The following is a 22,188-nucleotide window of genomic DNA, read 5'->3' on the forward strand; positions in this document are numbered from 1 at the left end:
ACAAAGTAAAGTTTTGAGTAAAAAATGATTTATGTAATAATGACCATTTGCTTATTCATACATTTGGCAAACATATTTATTGGCTCTTTGCTTATCAGAGGCTAAGTTAATGAACAGAACATGTAAAATACCTTGTCTATTTCAAGTTTATGTTATAATTGGGGGAGACAGACTTTGAACAAAATTTTAAAAGTGCTTGTATTACACGTTGGAATGTGATAAATGATATAGAGAAGAATTAAATGGAACAGAGGTATTTCTAGGATGATATGCAGTGTTAAAGAGGGCACCATCAGGGTGGTGGGACTCAGGGTGGACAAGCTGCAGTGAAGCTCCCTCCTCAGAAGTGCCCCTCTGTTCAAGGTTGGTCTCCCTGCCTTCTTCATTCACCCCTTTTCCGACTACCGCAGCTGTCTTCTGCCCATGTGTCTGGTCAACTCATCTCTGCTGATGCCGAGAGATAACAACAAAAGCCAATAGTTTTTCAATCACTGATTTTAAAACACCTGTCAGTGCCACATCAGTTGCCAGTTTGAGTCAGAATTCTCCAGATGGTCACTGATGTCTCTACCTCATTTCTAGTCCTATTCAGCTTCACCTATCTTTGAGCATATCTCTGCCCCTAAATCCTTTTCGGACTTGCAAACTCCTATGCATTCTGTGGCAGGGGTGGGGGGTGAGGGTGCTAGAGGTTGAACCCATTGCCTCCTGCATACTAGGTGAGTGCTGTATCCCTGAGCTACATACTCAGCCCTTTTTAATTTTATTGTGAGTCAAGGTCTTCAACCCAGGCTGGCCTTGAACTTGGGCTTCTTGTGCCTCAGCCTCTCTAGCAGTGGGGATTACAGGCTGTGCCAAATTCCTGTGCATTCAGTAAGATCCAGGTCATCTACCTATTCCTCTGATAGCGCTCTATCTTTTTTTTGGATTCTCATGAACAAAATTGATTATGTCCTTGATTTGCTCTTATGGCTTATTACAGTACATTTTTATGTGTTTCATGAGCTCTGGAGAGGACAAAAATGGTTCAGCAGTCATCTTTTTATTGGTAACAGTATAAAGGCCTTTTATAACCTTCCCATAGTTTCAAACCTGGCTGCATGCTAGAATCCCCTGGGCAGCTTATAATAAATCACAATTCCTGGATCCAGTCCTTAAAGATTCTCATTTAGTTGGTCTGTTACAAAACCTCAGCTGCCTTTTGCCTTAGTTCCCCGATGCATGTAAATTGAAATCTGTTGCCAGTAACCATGGTGTTTGACCAATAGTACCTTAAAGAAAATGTCATTCAGGAGCAGGGGCCAAAGCTCAGTGGTAGAGCGCTTGCCTTGCATGTGTGAAACACTTGAGTTGGTTCTTCAGTACCACATAAAAATAAATAAAGGTATTGTGTCCATCTACAACTAAAAAAATATTTAAAAAAAAGAAAATATCATTCAGATGCCATTGGGTGTCTGCTTTGTGCATTGATGTCACCTTTGTGCAGCCTACCAATCAGTATGCATTGATTTTTGAGTGAAGTCTGCAAAGCAAGCAATTGAGCCAGACTGTTGAGTTCAGTTTTTAAGATGAGATTTTAAAATAAGTGTTGAAATTCAAGACATGAAAAACCAGAGACTACTTGTTACACTGATTGTAGAAAGAAAATTTCCAGTAGCAGGCTCACTAACACAATTTTCTTTTGTTTTTTTAATTTTAGGTCTGAAAGCTAATAATGTTGACTATACAGTTCATTCAGTCAGAAGAGCTTTAGAAAACACTGCAGTGAAGGCTGACAACATAGAAGTATTTGCCCAAGGACATGGTATTATTCAGGTATTGTTGTCTGTATGAGAAACTTAAAGCACCCTTAAAATAATAATGTAGAGGGCTGGGGTTGTGGCTCATTGATAGAGCACTTGCCTAGCACATGTGAGGCCTGGGTTCAATCCTCAGCACCACATAAAAAATAAATGAATAAAGCTATAGGGGAAAAAAGTTACCTCATTAAAAAATAATAATAATAATATCTTGTAACATGATTCACTGTGTCTAAATTCCAGATTATGGGGCTGGGATTGTGGCTCAGCAGTAGAGCGCTTGCCTAGCACAGGTGCGACCCAGGTTCAATTCTCAGCACCACATTAAAAAAAAAAAAAAAAAAAGGCATTGTGTTGTGTCCATTTACCAAAAAAAAAAAAAATTCTCTCTCTTTAAAAAAAAATAAAAATAAATTCCAGATTATGTGGCTATAGTAGGGCAAAAAAACAACCAAAACCAAATTTTGTAGTTAGGACAGATTCGTTATACTAAGAGAAACAGACGTATAGAGGCTGGAAATTCAAAACAGAAGTAGAAGCAAAAACTTGTCAGTCATAATGGCAGGTGGATCACTTCCAGCATTCATTAACAATGTGAACAGAGTGAAATGGAATGTTCATCTAGTGGTAAAAATGTAGAATTGGCATCTGAGTTGGAGGGAGTATTGAGTAGTATACAGTGAATATAGAAACTGACTTTTTGTTTATAGTAGTTTGTTATAACTGACGTCAAGTTAATTGGTAATTTGTAATAAAATATTTTCTTCATCCATTTTATCTTACCAGTTATATTCTTTTAATTAGGTTGACAAAGCCTATGACTACCTCGTTCAGAATACATCATTTGCTAATAGACTAGGTTTTACTGTTACTGTTGGAAATAACCGTGGCATCTACCTCCGAGATCCTGTTCAGGTGGCTGCACCTTCAGATCATGGCGTTGGCATTGAGCCTGTATTTCCAGAGAACACAGGTAAGTAGGAGGCTGGCAGTGAGCTGAAGTGTTCACGCTGATGGTTCAAACAAATGCTGCTTGACAGGGGGATGCTATGTGGCTGATGGTCTGAAGAGAAGTAAGAAGTGACAAGGTGATTATTTAAAACTAATAAACTTGAGGGAGTAGCAAGGGAGGAAGATTACCTCTAGATAGAGAATAGGGGTGGGAGGGAAAGGGAGGGAGAAGGGGAATAGCATGGATGGTGAAAGGAGACCCTCATCGTTATACAAGTACATGTATGAAGATTTGAATTTGGTGTCAACATACCTCATATATAATTAGATGTAATAAATTATTGTATAATGGTGAATTAAGAATCATAATGCAAAAAAATAAATAAGTATAAAAAGTTAATAAATTTAAGGGAAACTAGAGCAATTAAGGACCCCAGTACCATGGTAATTCAGTTAGCATCTCGACCACCAAGGAAAACAGCAGGACAGGACTGCAGTGACCTATGTTTTATTAAATTGATAGTAAAATAACATTCCCTTTCTTTTCCCATTTACTACTTGGTTATAAGCCAGAGCTTTCAGGTGAGAGTGAGAAGTAGTAGCAGCTGAGGGGAACAACAGGTGTCAAGGAAACTCATCACTGTATATTTGACAGTCTTTATTTCACTCAATTGTGCTTTGGGTGCGATGTCTAGTACATTTTAGAACAGACCAAACTAAGTTGCTGAATTTTCTTGACAAGAGATAGGACTTTCTGAAATGAAAGGGAGGAAATGCTGATTTTAATTTTTGGTCTTTTTAATGCCAGAAAACTCTGAAAAAATATCCCTTCAGCTTCATTTAGCTTTAACTTCAAACTCATCTTGGGTTCAGTGTCCCAGCCATTTGGAACTCATGAATCAATGTAGACACATAAACATACGTGTGGACCCCAGAGGCTTACGAGAAGGATTGCATTATACAGAGGTATTGGCATATCTTCATTTTCATTTCTTTACTCTTTAAAATGTTTTGAGAGGCCAAGTGCAGTGGTGCAGGCCCATAATCCCAGTAAAAATGAGAGGCTGAGGCAGGAGGATCACAAGTTCAAGGCCAGCCTGGGCAACTTAGCAATACCCTGTCTCAAAAATAAAAAGGGCTAAGATTGTAGTTCAGTGGTTAAGTGCCCCAAGTTCAATCCCCAGTAACAAAAAAACAAAACAACAAAAATAAAAAGCAGGTGGATAACATGTTTAAGAGTAAAAAGGTAAATAATTCCAAGTATATTTCTAAGATGTTGCTTTCTTGTTAAGAATCACCTCAGCCTTTCTACTTGCCAGAGTTTGTAGCTCATCTAGTCTACCTATATTCATTTAAGCAGTTGGGTACAGTAAGAATATAATGTGTCCTTGTGTGAAGAAGGCAAGAGAAACAAGCAGAACAGTAAAGCCTTTTCAGTTAGGTTTCCTTCTAATTCATCAATTGGTTGATTGGGTTGAACCTGAGCTGCATACTCAGGTGGAGAAAGCATCTGTTAGATACATGGTAGTTGTATGTAAACAGTAACTACCTCCAATGTTGTCGGTGATGCTAGTTTGCAGTTCAGTCATTAAAAAGCAATTTTTTAAATTTGATGTCTCATTTCCCTATTATGCTCAATTATTTAAAGGTTTTTACATATGCATTTGTTAGGGCTTTTTGCTAATAATATTATGTGACCTAGTGTCAGGAAACCTGTTCCACTTATGTGTGGGACCTTTCAGTTTTAAGATTAATTCATTCTGTGACTAGATTATCCCTTTAAACTCCGTGTTCTACAAGTATATTTATAGATATTGAAACTGTATTTCTTTCAAGGTTTGCGGCTATGACATAGCCTCCCCCAATGCAGGGCCTCTGTTCAGAGTTCCCATCACTGCGGTTATAGCAGCAAAGTAAGTAAGAGGTTGTTCACAACTTATTTTTACATCTAAGTTGTTAATAGCTGTGTGTGGGATACTGTGGACTTTCGGATTACTAGGTCACAGAACCAGGTAACCAGAGCTTAGTCTTAGTTCGCGTCTTCCTCCCTTTTTTCGGTGGTATGTAGTCAGCCGTGCTGGTCCCTGTTGGCTGTGAGAACCATGGATGGCACCTGGCCTCCTCCCCACTCGCTTCACTGAATATACTGGTGTAGGGGCTGCTGCCGAGCTCCACGGGAAGGAGTACCATAGCCTTCCGCTTCCCCAAGCCCTCTGCGGCCCTTGGAAGAGCTGTTTCATCCTTCTCCACACCACCCTCCTTGCTTTCCTGGCTCTTCCTCCTTTCTAGTCACTTTGTGCTTCCAGTCTCTTAATCCTTTCCTCTCTGTCCACCCTGGAACCAAGGAGTTCACATTTGATCATGTTACTCCTGCTTAAAATACATCACTGGCAGCTCCAAGTATCAAGTTTAGGTTCCTTAAAATAGCAAGTGATGACTCCTCACAGCTCTAGCCCCAACCCAGTGCTTCCTATCATGCCATACACCAAGGTGCAGGTTCTGAGCAGCTTTCTACCCAGACTCTCCAGGTTTCTACAGTTGATGAGAGCATTTGCTCGACTGAAGCCTTTGCTGCACTGGATCCTTTAACTGACCAGGCTCATTTCTGGGCATCTGAATAAAAGTAGTCCAGTCTTTCTACATCATGGCGCTTTACACGGCTCAGAACAAAATTTACTTATTTAATTTATGCTGTTTGACTTTGAGCCCTCTGAAGTCGGAGACTACATCTTACTTCATCCTATATGGACCCTATTAAATAGGATGTGCAAAACAAACTGTGAGATTGGATTTTGAATACTGAAAACAAGTGGCAGTTCTAAATTACCAGTTTCTGTTGAGTTAGTTACTCAGGTAGATCTCAGCCTATGAGGCATAGAGGAGGAAATTAATTTTAAAAATGGCATGTATGTGGGAAAGAAGTTAAATTTTTGGTCATACATTGCCTAGAAGTGCAATGGAAATTTCAACAAGGCTCTGTGTAAGACCTTCAACAATCAGCTGATAACGTTTTCTCTTTCAGGAAGATTCTGCAGGTTCCCTTTGAATGAACCAAAAATTCTTCATCAGTTTTCCCTGATATGTCCCTACTATGTAAAATATATCTCTCCCCACTAATTTGTCTAGATCAAAGGATCATATTTTACTCATTGTTACATTTCTAGCTGCCTTATATAAACACTCATTAAATGTCTGTCCTACTGATAAGAATTTGATTCTACATACACTTTCTGTAGAAGGTAGTTATACATTTGACTTTTAATTTTTTTATTTAATTTCTCATGGAAATGGTTTGTCTTTACTATTTTTACAGTATGGGGGCATTTTTGAAGCTACATGAGGGGCTTAACACCAGTTTTTATCATAGCTGCAAGATACTTATCAGTGCCACAAAAATATACATTACCTTTTATTTTAATATCTAGGATTCACTATAGTCCTTAATCTAGAAATTAGAAAATTTTGTAAATATTGTAGAATTCCTTTAAGAAAAAAAAAGGGTGTATGAGCTTTTTAAATGTGTGTGTGTCGGGGCTGGGGATGTGGCTCAAGCGGTAGCGTGCTCGCCTGGCATGCATGCGGCCCGGGTTCGATCCTCAGCACCACATACAAACAACAAGATGTTGTGCCTGCCGAAAAACTAAAAAAATAAATATTAAAAACTCAAAAAAAAAATAAAATAAATAAATGTGTGTGTGTCTTACAAATTATAAAATAAGGGCTGCATTGTGGCTCAGAGATAGAGCACTTACCTAGCATGCATGAGGCACTGGGTTCGATCCTCAGCACCACATAAAAATAAAGAGATTGTGTCCCCCTATACCTAAGAAATAAATACTTAAGTTTTTTTAATTACAAAATAAGCAGAATCATCTATCCTCTGCTAACCAGAGGTTACCTCTGCTAACATGTTAAAAATAAGGTGGTATTTCATTTACTATTTTATGACCAACTTATAACAAGTCCCAGTGTTCATTTCTGGTGAACTACTCTTGCATGTATTGTATAAGATCTAGAGTGCTAGTGGGCATGTTACAAACATAACTATTTTTATGACAATGTCACATTTAATAATTTTTTTGTTAATTTTCAGAGTAAATGAATCTTCACATTATGATCTAGCCTTTACAGATGTACATTTTAAACCTGGTCAGATTAGAAGGCATTTCATTGAGGTTCCTGAGGGTGCAACATGGGCTGGTAAGTAAAATTTGTCTGGACCTCTTATTTTGGATGATTATGTGTTATAAATATGTAAACCCAATTTAAATTAATAGCATTACTGAATATCTCTAGGGTGTGGACACACTGTTCAGCATTTTACACAGGTTTTCTTGTCTAGGCCAATAAGTATCCTTATTAAAAATGGTTTATATTTGGCTTAAGAAAGCATTTTGTGCTTGTATATATCTCTTTTGAGCATTTGCTTAAAATAAAATCATGAAATAAATGTGTGAGACCTCATTGAGAAGAGCTTGTTATCTCTGTGGTTCCTTGTACTATCTTCTGGTCATTTGTCTAAATGCAGTTTGTCTGTCTCCCTCCCTCTTGATATCACCGGAAATGCAAGACTTTTCTTATTACATATAGTGTGGGTAAAGGCAAAATAATAAATAACAAAAACTGCAAGTTAGAGTGCCAAATTGAAACAGGGTCCAGTATATCCTGTTGAACTGCACCCCTGTTGGAGTGTTGCTTTCTTCCTCTTTGTCCACCACAGATGATAGTCAGGAGGTGCACTAGACTCATTCCCCACACATACTTTTATGCATAATCTGTGTTCCAGGTTCTTTTCAGAGGGTGAGGTAGTGAGCTACATAGAGAAGGATTGCTTCTAGAGGCCTTTCCCCAAGGAGAGTCCTTGTGAGCCTCCAGTCCAAACTTCTGACTGACTTGGTGATTAAGAGAACCTGGATCAGAGGAAGGCAGCGTGGAGCAGTGGAGCTTTGGAGACTGACAAGTTTGGACTTCAGATCCAGACTCTGTCTTACCTTAATGCTTACTTGGGGCAGGTTGCTTAATTAACCAAACTTCTCTTTCAGCTAATTATGTTTAAACTAAAAGATTCAAGAGCTTATGAAGCATCTGAGACATAGCTTGTCCATGTTGAGATTTATATCCTTGACAGGTCTTCTGGGGCTCAGGGTTAGAGGTGCTAAATTGAACATCTCTGTAGTAGCATTCATATAGGCCTTCTCAGAGTTGTACAGTTCAAGGCCAATGATATTAAAGAGTAAAAAAATATTAATTAATACTGTATTGAGTTTAATATTTATTTAGTGGAAAATGACAGTGGGTATACTGCCCTCGTTATGATTTGTGTAGGTTGGTATTGAAAATACTTTCTTTTGTTATAAAAAGTTATTGAATTATCTAGAATGCAAGGATTTCCGAGTATTTTACAATGTTAGAGTAGAAATGTATTACAATGGTTACTATTTCAAATAATTAGAAATATTGTCATAATGCTGGATTTTGTACTCTCAGCAACTGATTAGGTTCCAAGAGCTGTGTGCCCACTTGTCCTTGGGAACCACAGAGAACTGAACCTTGCTCCATTTCCCTTGAATTAGAATAGAGAACATTCTTTTGATGAGCTGCTGGTCTTGCCTCACGTGGTTTAGGCTCATTTCCAGCACTGCCTTCTGGTCAAGCTAAGCAAGTAGAAGTAGACCAGATGGAGACAGATCAAGAGAGACAGGAGAGACTAGGAAAAATTACCAAATAAGTTGAATGAATAGCTGCTAATGGAATTTAGGCCAGGATAAATAATAGAGGTTTTAAAAATTATAATCTTCTTTACTATATGAGGCATTGATTGGTTTTCAGCTAAAACCAGCAAAAAGAAGGATCTTTAAGAGAGAGGTAGGTACCTGATAAGGATAATTGTTATGCACCTGTGGGCTGCTTGTGTCACTTGGCGCTTGCAGCAAGGGGCAGCTCAGTTTAATACCCGTTTATCTCTTTTCTGCAGATTATCTTCTGCCCTCTGGCTTTATTAATATTCTGTTTGTGTTTTTAAGGAGGTACATAGGTTTCATTTCAGTATATCATTTTATTCTTTATATGTTACTACCTAAACAAAAGTCATTGTTAAAACCATATTTTAAATCTGACTAGTTTAAAGCTTTGCTTCTTTCCTTCTTATTCTAGAAGTTACTGTGTGTTCATGTTCTTCTGAGGTGTCAGCCAAGTTTGTTCTTCATGCAGTGCAGCTTGTGAAACAAAGAGCGTATCGAAGTCATGAATTCTATAAGTTTTGCTCCCTTCCAGAAAAAGGAACTCTGACAGAAGCTTTTCCTGTCCTAGTAAGTGTGATTAACAGATTGAAGTCTCACTTTCCTTTTTGGTGGGGGCTAAGACTAACTATTTGAATTTGACTTAATAGTTTCTACCCAGAGCACATTGGGACTCTATATTTTGTTCATATAAATTAAATGAAGTATGAAGTCTAATGAAGTCTAATTAGGGTACTTAAACCTAAGTATTGGACAAAAATATTCATCCTTTTTTAACTCTTGAATAATTTAGTCAAAGAAAAGTGCTAATCTTGTAGATTCTGACACTTCATAATTTGGACCTTGGTTTTAATTGTTTCCTCTATATAATTATTTCCTTATGGAACACTTTTCTCCAGGTCACTTATTTTATTAATGCCTTAAGAATCTGAGGGGCTTGGCGTTCGGATTACCTCACCAGGACAGGTCTCTACCCGTGGCTGTAGTGTAAGAAGTGAGGCAGGTGGACTCACCCTATTCTTCCACACACTTGCTGCTCTGAGTCTGAGTGGGTGTGTCTCTCCCACATCTCCTGCTTTGTGTTCCTGTTACTTCCGTGTCCTTGCACTGCATCAGTGTTACATGGTTGCTCTCTTTAAACTTTCTAATGCACTTGATTTCTAAAAAACCTAATTTAAAACAGCGCTAGGAACAGTTTTTCTTCCCCTTTTTGCTTTTATTAATTAACAGGGAGAAAGGTGTCACCATAATTTTGATTTTCTTTTAGTTTGCAGGAGGCTCTTAGACTAAAATTCAACTGTGCCTATTGAATATGCCTCATAAAGTTTTATCCTTTCTCTTATCCTCTCTTAATTAGTTTTCTTTTGAGCCTAATTTTTATTCCACTTTTTCAGCATTATTTTACTGTATATGCTTTCAAAAGATGCCTCAAATGTTTTGATAAGAAGTGTAAGATTATGATAAATAGTTGTGTATTTAAGTACCAGTAATCATCTAAGTCTGCATCTACAGTGCCTAACAACACCTAGCACAAATGACAAAAGTCCTTTGAGTTGTGTTATAAATAAGAAAATAATTGCTTAAAAAAACAGCTAATTTTTATATTTTGTAATTAGAGGAAATAGGGATCTATATATTATAATTTATTTCTTATTTTTATCTGCAGGGTGGGAAAGCAATTGAATTTTGTATTGCTCGTTGGTGGGCAAGTCTAAGTGATGTCAATATTGATTATACCATTTCTTTCCATGGAATAGTTTGTACTGCTCCTCAGTTGAACATTGTAAGTTCTGTGATATTTTCATCATTTTTAATTGTCATTTATTTGTGTTATTGAAAACTAATTTCATTGGTTATACTTAAACCTTATTAGAGAAATTATCTGTGGTTCTGAAAATAATAATCTTTGTTCATAGGTGTTTATAAATTTTACATTAGATATATTTATATTAGACACAAAGTACTTTTTATATTCAGTTAAAGTTTGGGAAATTAATTTGTTAAATATCCCTTGTAGCACGCATCAGAAGGAATCAACCGTTTTGATGTTCAGTCGTCCTTAAAATACGAAGATCTGGCTCCCTGCATAACTTTGAAGAATTGGGTCCAAACACTACGGTATCACTCATTGTTTAGGGGGTATAAATGTTGATGGTGGGTGGTGGGTGGGGAATCTCTTACATTCTTTGAAAAGTCGTTTTTCTTAAGCTATGTGAACACTGGAGATGAGAATCCAGTTTGACTTTGCAGCTTAGGAGCCTTCATGTGCCTCTGCAAGGCAGCCCAGCAGCAGTTTTTGTCCTCACTGTCCCACTTGGCTGGCAAAGCTCAGGACAGAGGATAGGTGATCCTGTCAGGACAAGTTAGGATCATGGACATTAGCCTTTTAATTTCTTGACAGAAAGCAACAAGTTAACATAATCTCTGATTTTAATATGTGCATCCTTAGCCAGTCACTTCCAGAACTCATAATGCTGGCAGGTCTTTTTGGACTCTGTGCCTCAGCAGCTCCCCTAGAAAACAGGCACCTGAGCTACATTCTCACTCTTGCTGTGTTAAGGAGAGCACTTGTTTTTTATTGTTTAATTTGACCTTGTCCCATAGCAGCATACAGCATGGTAGTAAATGCATTAAGAGAACCTCTTAGGGAATAGTAGTTGAGGGTATGTCTAGCTTGTATCTTCTTGGAAGTTTTACCCCTAAATCTCAAAAATTTGAACTAAGTATCAGTGACACAAAGCCTTTGCTTTTAATATCTAGGACTCACTATAGGCCAGAATCTGGTAATTAGAATGTCCTGTGAATGTTATAATCAAAAAAGAGAGAGAGGCCTGGTGCAGTGGTGCACACCTGTAATTCCAGTAGCTTGGGAGGCTGAGAAAGAAAAATCTCAAGTTCAAAGCCAGCCTCAGCAGTGGTGAGGCAAGCGCTAAGCAACTCAGTGAGACCCTGTCTCTAAGGAAAATACAAAATAGGGCTGGGGATGTGGCTCAGTGGCCCAGAGAGAGAGAGAGAGAGAGAGCACTTTATATGTGTGTATGTGTCTTACAAATTATAAGATGAACAAATAGAATCATCTGTACTGTGCTATCCACAGGCTATCTCTGCTAACATTATAAAAATGGGATAATAACATTAATAAATTTGACATTTTTAACTATTTTAAAAAGTGATTCTCCTAATCTCAGTGCTTTTTTGTAAAAATTTGTACAGTGACTTGCATTAGAGGGTATTAAAAAAAATTAACTGTTATTCCCTATCAGGACAAGGGCATATTATGGCCCTGCCATGGCGTACAGCATTACCAGCAGTTTGAACCGGATGCAAAATCAAAACCTGTCCTTCAGCATTATTAGTGATTGTCCACCCTAGTGGTGAGATTTAGTTGGGCTAAGAATTATTTGCAATATTTAATAATATGTTTATTCTGAAAATATTGTCTTTGTAATATTTTTTGCAAAATTCAAACTGTGTTGCTATGACTCAGGCAATAAAGAACCATATGTGTTAGTGATTAAAATATTATGAGGTATACTGAAAAAAGCAATTTTTAGGAGTAGTCATTGTAACTTTTGTAATATGTTATAAATTTTGTTGCTTACCATTTTGTCTTCTTAAATGAACTCTTGAATCAAATCAAATGTGTGATTGCTTTATTGTAGCCCAGTGAGTGCAAAAACAAAACCTTTAGGAGCAAGAGATGTTTTGCCAAATAATCGTCAACTTTATGAGATGGTCCTGACATATAACTTTCATCAAGTAAGTGTTTGCCTGGTAAAGTATATCCACATGATGAAATATTGTGTTTCATGAATCAGAGAGTCAAGTTATTAACCCTGGTTAGTTTGGGATTTTGCTTAGGAAATTATGGTTTCTACTCATCTATGTACCATTCTGATGTGAAGTCACAAAGCATAATTTAGTAGTGACCTTTTAGTAATACCTATTCCTTAATGCCATCTGACCCAGAGTGATTAGATGCCTTGGATGTGGCATAGTCCTTTGGATCATGGTGCCAGGCATGATAGCTTGCCGAAGGGGGCTTCAGAGGAGTAAAAGCTCAGAATGGCTCCCGGGTGGAATGAATGTGACAGTACTTGAAACCAGTGTAAACACTGGATCAAAGTTTTTATAGTGAGATTTTAATAAAACAGTCATTGATAAATATGAATTTGGTTTTGGTGTTAGGGAAATAATAGATGTCAATATAAATTGTCAGATTTCAATTTTATAAAGTAATTAGAGGTCTTGAAGAATATTTATTGCTTGGTTAACGAGAACATAATAGCTATGTTTGTATTTTTTAACATTTGTAAAGAAAAGTGTCTTTAATTAGTGTCAAAATACTAGATGTTCTGCATTTTCATAAGTTTTAGAAGAAAGCATTCTGAATACTTCTTAATGAAAAAGTCTTATCTTGATACCAGTATTCAAAATCTATCTTAGAAATCATATGTAAACAGCAGTTCAGGAGGCTGAGGCAGGAGGATCGTGAGTTCAAAGCCAGCCTCGGCAAAAACGAGACACTAAGCAACTCAATGAGACCGTGTTTCTAAATAAAATGCAAAATAGGGCTGGGGATATGGCTCAGTGGTCAAGTGCCCCTGAGTTCAATCCCCAGTACCCCCCAAAAAAGGGAAAGAAATTATATGTATAAACCACATTGTATAATTAGCCTTTTTTTTTCTTATAGCCTAAGAGTGGAGAAGTAACTCCAAGCTGCCCACTTCTTTGTGAATTGTTATATGAATCAGAATTTGACAGCCAACTTTGGATTATTTTTGACCAGAACAAAAGACAGATGGGCTCAGGTGATGCCTATCCACATCAGGTATAAAATTGGCAGTGATGATTTGTTAGAACTAACAGAAACTATCCCACGAAACCCTAATTTCTTGTTATTGTAATATTTGTGCATTTTAAAGATGCCATGGTCTTGCAGTTTAGTACTTTTACAAACTGCAGGAACTTCCTTGTCTATTGTAGTTGTTGAGGAACAGATTGACAGCTCTTCCGCCATGTAGTTAAGCTTATTGTGTGGGGTTAGAGGAGGGCGTGCATGATGCCTGTGGGCCCTGGGCAGTGTAGTTTGTTGTTGTTGTTTTAGGTGCTGGGGTCTTGTGCATCCTAAGTACACTGAGCTACACCCCTAGCCCAGTGTATCTGTTTGTAGTATTTCTCCTTCCTACACACTGCCATTACCTATGTGAAAGTGGAAGCCAAATCATCCTAGGTACGTGAGCACCTCGAAGTGACCCCAGGTCTAATGAGCTAAAGGGAACATTAAGCAGTGTCCAGGTGGCTTCAGTTTGTTACCACTTTCAAATCTACTTCTTAATTTGACAACTGTATATTAAGTGCTTATAATTATAATTTATAGAAATCTTATCCCTGATTGAAATTTGTTTTCCTCAAAGCAAGCAGTAGTCTCATCTTGGTGCAGACTGAATCACTGCAGTGCCGTTACTTTGGTTACTTTTTAGATCTTCTCAGAAGAAAGTACAGATGCAAAATACAACATCCATTCTCCATGAACATTATCACTGTGTATTCCTTGATCTCTGCTGGCTTCCTCTTTCTTGTTTGCTATTAAGGGGTGTGACATTTGAGTTACAGTGTAAACATTACCAGAAGTCATATGTAGGCACATGCACCATGTGTATTTGTTTTAGATATTATATAGCACTTCATTTTTTTTTTTTTTTTTTTGTAGTTTGTGTCTTTGAGGACCCATGAACTTAAAAAAAAAAATCATTGCTTTTATCAGTCTAGAATGGACACTGGTTTAGCCAAGAATATGGCAGTATTCTGTTGTGGGAAGAGTAAGGGCCTAGGAGTCTGACCTGTCTTGAACTTCCTGTGCTTCACTACCTGTGAGACCAGGGGCAGTAGCTCAGTGTCCTGATCTATCTGCTCATTGGCACATGAGGCACTTAGTTTGTGCATGTATCTTGTTCACTTGTGTGTCCCTCTCTTATCCTCTTATTGTCATTTCTTTTTGCTTGATTAAATTTAACTTTTCCCAAATGTTTAGTTTTGTTTTGTTTTTCTTTTTTAGTATTCTTTGAAATTGGAGAAAGGAGATTATACAATTCGACTACAGATTCGTCATGAACAAATCAGTGACCTGGAGCGTCTTAAAGACCTTCCATTTATTGTTTCTCATAGGTTATCTAATACCTTGAGTTTAGATATTCATGAAAATCATAGCCTTGCACTTCTAGGAAAGAAGAAATCAAGCAACTTGACATTACCACCCAAATATAACCAACCATTCTTTGTTACTTCCTTACCTGATGACAAGTAAGTGATGACTTTGCTGATACTGTGGTCTGTGAACACCTGAACTGTGGTCTTTCCAATTTGAGTTCATTGTATTAGGCCAAATTTTTATAGAATGTTGTCACTTTAAACTGAAGTTATTTCTTTGAAATCTTAGCTATGGGGAATTTTTTCAGCACAGAATTGTTTTGATGTTTTTCCCCTAATTATCTTTGTGAAACTTTCTTCTTTGTTGCTTTTTTCCCTCTTTAATTCTCCCATTAGAATACCTAAAGGGGCGGGACCTGGATGCTACCTTGCAGGATCACTAACATTGTCAAAGACTGAACTTGGCAAAAAAGCTGTAAGTATTAGTTATTTACACTGAAACTATCTGTTTCAAAATTTCCATTTCTTTAAAGGTGGGAATTAATTCCACATTTCAGTTTGGGTAAAAGAAAATATCCATGGGCAGTGGGTAGAGGGGAAGCAGTTTTAAAGTATTTTTCCTCAAGTAACTAGTGAAACAGGATTAATATTTGCCTGTCTTTTAAAATGTGTCATATTTTCTAAATATTTAGTCTTTTCCACAAGCCTGTGTGCTCTGGCCCTGAATCCATCCTGCCTCAGTGGCAGATGTACTTGAGTTTCTTATGAAACCTGTAGATTCAAATCAAACTTGGCTTAAATAAATGAAATCTTTAAAATTAAAGCATGCTGTAGAATTTTCACTAATATTATAGAAATTAGAGTTAATCACATTGTCTTGGGTTGCTTCTAAAAGCCAATTAGAACATTTATTACAAATGAACAACATTTTTCACACTTGAACAAATCTTTCTCTTATTGAAATCTTACATAATTAATGTAGGCAAATAAATGTCTTTTAGCATTGCCTTTTATTGTTTCAAAATTATGCTTTCTCTTAGAAACCTGTTTCTGGTTGTCATAGTTTAGAAACAAATATTACAACTTTATAGGTATTTGTTATTTTTTTCCATCTATGTTTTCATTACACATTCACTATGAGAATGATACTTACATCCATTTGTCACCTTTTGTCATAGAGTCATTTTAGCTCAATATTCAGTAAAATTATCATTCTTAACAGCTTTGCATTCTTACAGCTTAGCATTAGTTCTTACAAAGCTAAGTAAGTCTACCACTTGATGCTGGGATTTATTAATGTTATCAAAATGAAATTTTATACATCTTAAAGTCTAATTTATTTTTTGCCACTGTTGAAACAAGGTCATTTATTCACTGCCATTGAAGCATAATTTAGGAATTTTGTACTTAGAAAAATTGTTTGTCCCAATGTTTCTTGGGTCTCATTTCTAAGTTATCCTTTAGTATAATTTGAAGTCAGTCAGTAGTTGATATTGGAATTTAAGAAATCCTTATAGTCTTTTTTGTAGATTTCATTTCCTTGGAAGCATAGCTGCTTCAGATATGAGGCTGCAGCTCTGAACTTTTCACCCAGATGACAGATGACTCTTGTGAAGAGTCCACTTTGTGTGACAAGCATAACAGAAAAGAATTGAAATATCATAAATTGTTAGTACTTCCTGACTGCAGTTTCAGAAGCAATTGTGAAATTACAGCCGGGTGGCATGAACCATGGTTAGTTAACTGTAGTCAGTAAGGTAGACTTTCTTAGAGCAGTAACCTAAGCTGTTAAGTGCATTATAATTTCCATTGCATTATTTATTGAATCTCTTCAGTAATTTTGCTTTCCTGATGTTTTTGGCAGATGGGAGGTAACTATTTGTTTTACTTCTGTTTGACTTTCATGATAACCCTGGAATGATGCTTTTTATTAGAATGCATAGGCTTGCATTATTGTGATGACACCCTTTAGAAGCAGACCCTGCAGACTGTCAGCTAAATTTGTGTTTAATCTTAAGCAATGAACTTTGATCACTAAATACTTTAGATAAAAAGCTGAAAAACATTTGTTCTTAGAGTAGCATACTTATATTTGAAGTGGCAATGTTGCTTTGTATAAAAGCATGCCATTTGGATCACAGACACATGCAGGTGGAATGCAAGTCAGAAGAAAATTAGACAGAGGTGGTGTCTCCATCCTGTGTAGATTGTGCATGTTTTCTTACAGAATGTCGTTCTAACTCCCAGGGGCAGTCTGCAGCCAAACGACAAGGAAAATTTAAAAAGGTACTGATTGTCAGTTCTTAAAAACAATGTCTTAAAACCTTATTTACATATTAGTTAAACTTTCTGTCACTATTATAAATCTTTTTTTTTTTAAATCTCACCCTTAGTTTCCTTTCTTTACATTCTGCAGTACAGCACTCTTCACTGTACCTACAAGCAGTGTTGACATACTGCTTTTCTAAAGGCTTTTTCCAATCGTAAATTGCTGGAAGACTCCTATTGTTCCTTTGTATCAAAAAATTTTAATGCTATTCATTTCTTGCCACAGATATGATATCAAGTAATAAAATTTGGAATTTTGTTTATCTAAAATCTTACAAAGAGATCATCCTAAAAATTTAGCCATAGAGGCCAAAGCACTTATATACAAAATTAAAATCACTTAAACTGAATTGATACGATTAATAAAATATTCCAGCTTTCTGAAGTGAAGTTTATTCCCGGCTCTTGAATCTATCCTGTTCTGGAAGGATGGAGACAAAAGACATCAATGGAAATCACAGGACCAAAAATAAGAACTGCTGACAAAAAAATTAAAGCATATACTAAATATGAACAGATTTTGCCTTCCAGTAGTCTGCTTGACTTCCCCATAGTACATAAGGGAACCTGTTAACAGCTAGAGCCAAATGTAACTCAACAAAGAAAATTTAAAGGGATTCACATTTAGTGAAGCTCCACTGGCACCGTTTAGCGTTTGCTTCAGCAGGAAGTAACTGCAGTGGAGAGTCAGTAGTAAGACATAGACAAAAGATAACTGTTTCTTAATTTCTAGTGCTATGGAACTGGGGATCACCATTTTATAATAGGTAAAATTCCTTTATTAAAATAATTTATTTTATTAAAATGTTCATACTGTTGTACGACAATAAATGCTTTGTTCAAACATAGTACACCCCAGAAATTATCTTCCCAGATAGAAGAATAAAGACCAGTATGTCTGAAGTGGACATTTTGACCCATTTGTAGGTCAGGTAAATTTATTTGAAGAAATGAAGGCAGCATGTAAAAACTGTATTTCATTTTATATATTGATGTTTGCATCTTTGGTTTGTCATGAAGATAGTTTGAAAGTCATTGCTTTCAAGAATGGGGAGAAAGTATTCTAGGAGTCATTGAAGATAGAAGATGCATATCATCAAGGTCATGCCCAATTAGGTTTTTGTTTGTTTGTTTGTTTGTTTTTTCTTTCTTTCCTCTTATATATTTTGGTTGACTTTGGAGGCATTCTGGTGGGTTTTGTTTGTGTTAAGATGTGCAAGGTAGGAAAGAGTTGAATGAATCAGATTGTCATTGCTAGATGGCTATAGTAAGGCTTTGTATGAGGAACTTGGCCACTATAGTGACTTCTGCCTGTTCCTTCCTGTCTTCAGTGCAAGTGTAGGCTCTAACTTTAAAATAAGCAGTGTAGGCACATTACAAAGAAAATTGTGTATGGATATACAATGTGAAAGAATTTAGTTACTTTTAAAAGATCATATATAGCATTAATCTTTAGTTATTTTAGTTTGTATAAAGCTTTGAATTTTTGAATTTACAGTTAATAATAATTTAAGAACTAGAGAATTTCCATTTTTTAATCAGAATATAAGTGGCAATGTTATGCTGCTAAAAGAGTAGTTTGACAGGTGAGTTTGACTTTGTATCAGTTTGAACACTACTGAAATCCTTTGTGCGTAAGTAGAATAAAAAAAATTATTATTTACCATTAAATGTCTACTATGGAATACTCTTCAGAGCTTTTCCTGCTCTGATGATGCTTCTTGACTGTCTTTTTAAACCCTAATCAAGATTTAAGGTACAAAACCATTTCTATTAAATTGACCTTACATTGAGCCTTGAGAAGCAGCTTGAAAAGATACTTATTGTAAAAAAAGAATAAAATGATTTTGATATCACAAATGAAAGGCAGCCTCATTTTTTCTTTTGATAATAAATGAATTAAAACCATCAGACTTATAATTTTGATAATGAATTCTTGTTCTGAAGTATTTTAAAGAATTTTACTAGCATTTATAATGGTACTGATTATAAAGGCTTGCTTTTTGCTTAAGATAATTCATCATAAACTTTTCTTTTGTATTTTTCCTGATAGATTAAGCTTTCTATTATGGGATTTCTTTCTGCTTTTTATAGGTCTTTGTTAATTTTTTATTATAAATTGTTTTAGTGGATTTCTCATTTTTAATCAGTTCTATTTTCTTTCTTCAGTATTAAAACAATAATAGAAAATGGCTTACCTCTGAGTTCCAGAGGAGAAATTGCCTTACAATAAATACTACATGGTTTTCCTATCCAGAGATGTCACAGTTCTTCCTAGTCTGGGAAACTGTTAGAATGAGTGGGGGCTGCCTGGCAAGCACTGGACGATAAAGCGAACTGCCTTAACAGAAAGTGAATACTGGAAGCCTCTTCTATCTTTAATTCCTGGATGCCTGGTGTCTGTGCAGCAGACAGTGCCAAGGCAGTGTTTCAGTAGGTCCTTGGTGGTAGACAAACACTTTACCTAGGCTTTGCCCAAGGCCACACCCACTCAGGAGAGTCAACCTCAAGAACTATGGCAGGGTCCTAAAAAAGCTAAGCAATAGCTTGTTTGTTTGTTTGTTTTTTCCGGTCTCACACTTCAGATAAAGCCCTTATTCAGGCCCTATCCCTGGCCTCAGAAGGAGAGGGGTCCCAAATGGCTGCAGATATGTTTGTTCAGAATCTCATGTCAAAGTGGTTTTCTGTGCTATAAATGAATTATGAGATAATGGTTATTGTTTTGTGTTGAAACACTGTTAAAATTACAGCAGTAGTTCTTCAGATTTACCGTTATAGCATTTTATACCCAAAATTGAATTCCACTGAGAACTTTGTAAAAGTGAACATATTTATATAGTATATATACTGAAAAACTCTGTTTGGAAGAATGGGGCCTTGTACTGCTATCTTTGTCTCAATGTATGTGAATTTTTTTTCTTAAATACTATAATGTCGGTAGTAAAAGTCTTTTTGGTAATATAATTTGTTCTGCTTTTAGAAACTTAACTAAATGGAACATATGCTTTAATTTAACATTATTTTTAATATGAACATGAAGATAGCATTTGAGAAACTAACTTTATAAATAATGATTTAAAGATAACCAAAATAAACCTAGTGTGGTAATATGTGATTTCATTTGCCAAACAGTGCATTACTTTTCATAAGAAAAGCCTTCCTGCTCTGAAACAAATGTTTTTATACTCCATTTCTATGTTCTCTACAGAGTAAAATTTCTCAGAACATGTATAGACTTGTTCCCTCCCTATTCTCTTCCTTCCTTGGCCTTTATCCCACTGCACTGCTGTTCCCAAGGTGGCCACAGGCTCCTTGCTGCCAGGTGTCAGCTCACCTTCTTCCCTGTCGGGCACCACCCCAGCTCTGCCATCACTTGGTTGCTCCTGTCTTCATGGTGGTTTTTCCTCAAGGTGTCCCTGACCCCAGATTGCTTTTGCTTGCTTCTCAATCACAGTGCTCTAGGTAGTAGAATGCTTTGGGACAAGCCTTGGGCTTCTCTTTCCCCATCTCCTGTCCTGGTGGTCTTACTCATCCCCGTAGTTTTCAGCAATGTCAGCAAGCACTGTTGGTGATTCCTTCAAACAATTTCTGTGTTCATTTTCTTCTGTTTCCTGTCCTTCATTCTAACGCCATGTTACAATTCCTAGGTTTGTTTCCCTGCCTCTTCTTTTGCCTTCTGTGATCCATTCTCCAAATTATGGGGAGGTATTAAAAAACAAACAAAAAAATTTAATCCACATAGGATCAAGTCATTTAAAAGCAGAATTCTTTAGTTGTGTCTTAAATCAACTATTTTGCATAAAACTGTTGCGCTAGGCTCTGCTAAGTACTTAACATCTATTTATTTAACTATATTTCATCAAATCCTGTTTACTGTGTCTGCTGCTAAACCTTCTGCCTTCAAAACCTAATTACTGAACTGGGTATGTCTCATTCTCTCTTCAGTTAGATTATTTAGGTTTATTTATACTCATTCATGTGCTCATTTTAGATCCATTTAGGTTTCCATTGCCATTCTACACTGGTTCCCTCACCTTACCTAACCATCACTCTGAGTTACTTTCTTGTACATGTATTTCTCACTTCGACAGTTAGAATGTGTGTCTGTAAGGACAGGAAAGGGCCCTGTCTGCACTTTTTTTCACCTGTTAGAGCATTGTCTGACACATGGAAGGAGCTCACCAAGTCCTTTTGGTTAAACAAAGGAGTTAATGCCTCTTAGATTTACTTAGAAATGAGGATCTTATCTCTTTATATCTTTAACTTATTCCCTCTCCTGCTTAAATTTAAAATGTGAAAGGTCAACAGACTCCTGTCATTACTCTGTCAAATATAAGTTATAAAGCTAAAAATACCAAATACATTCAACTGGAGAAAAGCTTGTTCTTATCTCCTTTATTTTTAAAGGTACTATTAGAAGTATTAGTACTTTAAAGTTTGGGGGTGGGGGAGTATTGTGATTACAGGTGGACACTTTTGATGTATTATGACCCTTAGAATCTGGAATATAAGGTAGTACAATTCAGACACAACATGATATATATATTACATCATGATATTCAGTTATTGAAGATGATTTTATGGTACAAAAAATTAAGCATATTAATCTAAAATTCTCTCTCTACATTCATAGGATGTAATTCCTGTTCATTACTACCTAATACCCCCACCAACAAAGACTAAGAATGGCAGCAAAGACAAAGAAAAAGATTCAGAAAAAGAGAAAGATTTAAAAGAAGAGTTTACTGAAGCATTACGGGATCTTAAAATTCAGTGGATGACAAAGTAAGTTTTTGAGTGGGTTTTATTCCTCCAGATATTTAGTTTTATTTTCCCAACTACAATATTGTGTAGATATCCACATTCTATCCAAAACTGCTAATAGTGGATAGTAGGATTACAATTTCTTCTAAATGTTTCATATATGAATATATATACATATATATTCATTTTTATAATAATCTTTTGTGACAAAAAATTTAAATATTTCAATCACTTTAATTTGCTCTTGAAGATAATTTTATTGGTGGATAGGTATACAAAGGAAAAGAAAACTTTTTCCTACCATACAAAGATAACCATTGTCCTTTTATTATCTTTCTCTATATTTTTACATTTGGCAGTGTGAATGATAATGTGTCCTAGCTTTCCAGTTATTGGGGGGGGGGGGGTATGAGCATTTCCTGTGTGATTTAGTAGCCCATTACAGAACCATTTTTAAT

The 22,188-nt window shown here is 36.2% G+C and overlaps 1 protein-coding gene across 3 annotated transcripts in view; it reads left to right on the plus strand.

Annotated features, from left to right (window-relative positions):
* The window catches only part of Tpp2 (tripeptidyl peptidase 2), a 66,561-nt gene that overhangs the window by 30,050 nt on the left and 14,323 nt on the right, over window positions 1–22,188 (plus strand). For 2 of the 3 annotated variants that reach the window (XM_076872736.2, XM_076872738.1), the window contains exons 12-25: window positions 1,700–1,815; window positions 2,604–2,772; window positions 3,559–3,716; window positions 4,587–4,663; window positions 6,844–6,950; window positions 8,904–9,058; window positions 10,155–10,271; window positions 10,506–10,606; window positions 12,151–12,247; window positions 13,182–13,319; window positions 14,547–14,791; window positions 15,035–15,113; window positions 16,886–16,924; window positions 21,600–21,751. In XM_076872736.2, the coding sequence (XP_076728851.1) occupies window positions 1,700–1,815; window positions 2,604–2,772; window positions 3,559–3,716; window positions 4,587–4,663; window positions 6,844–6,950; window positions 8,904–9,058; window positions 10,155–10,271; window positions 10,506–10,606; window positions 12,151–12,247; window positions 13,182–13,319; window positions 14,547–14,791; window positions 15,035–15,113; window positions 16,886–16,924; window positions 21,600–21,751 (1,750 nt within the window). The remainder of the gene's footprint in view (window positions 1–1,699; window positions 1,816–2,603; window positions 2,773–3,558; window positions 3,717–4,586; window positions 4,664–6,843; window positions 6,951–8,903; window positions 9,059–10,154; window positions 10,272–10,505; window positions 10,607–12,150; window positions 12,248–13,181; window positions 13,320–14,546; window positions 14,792–15,034; window positions 15,114–16,885; window positions 16,925–21,599; window positions 21,752–22,188) is intronic. The other variant, XM_076872737.2, reaches the window with a different exon arrangement.

The sequence above is a fragment of the Callospermophilus lateralis genome, chromosome 12, assembly GCF_048772815.1.
Source record: "Callospermophilus lateralis isolate mCalLat2 chromosome 12, mCalLat2.hap1, whole genome shotgun sequence".
Lineage (NCBI taxonomy): Eukaryota > Metazoa > Chordata > Mammalia > Rodentia > Sciuridae > Callospermophilus > Callospermophilus lateralis.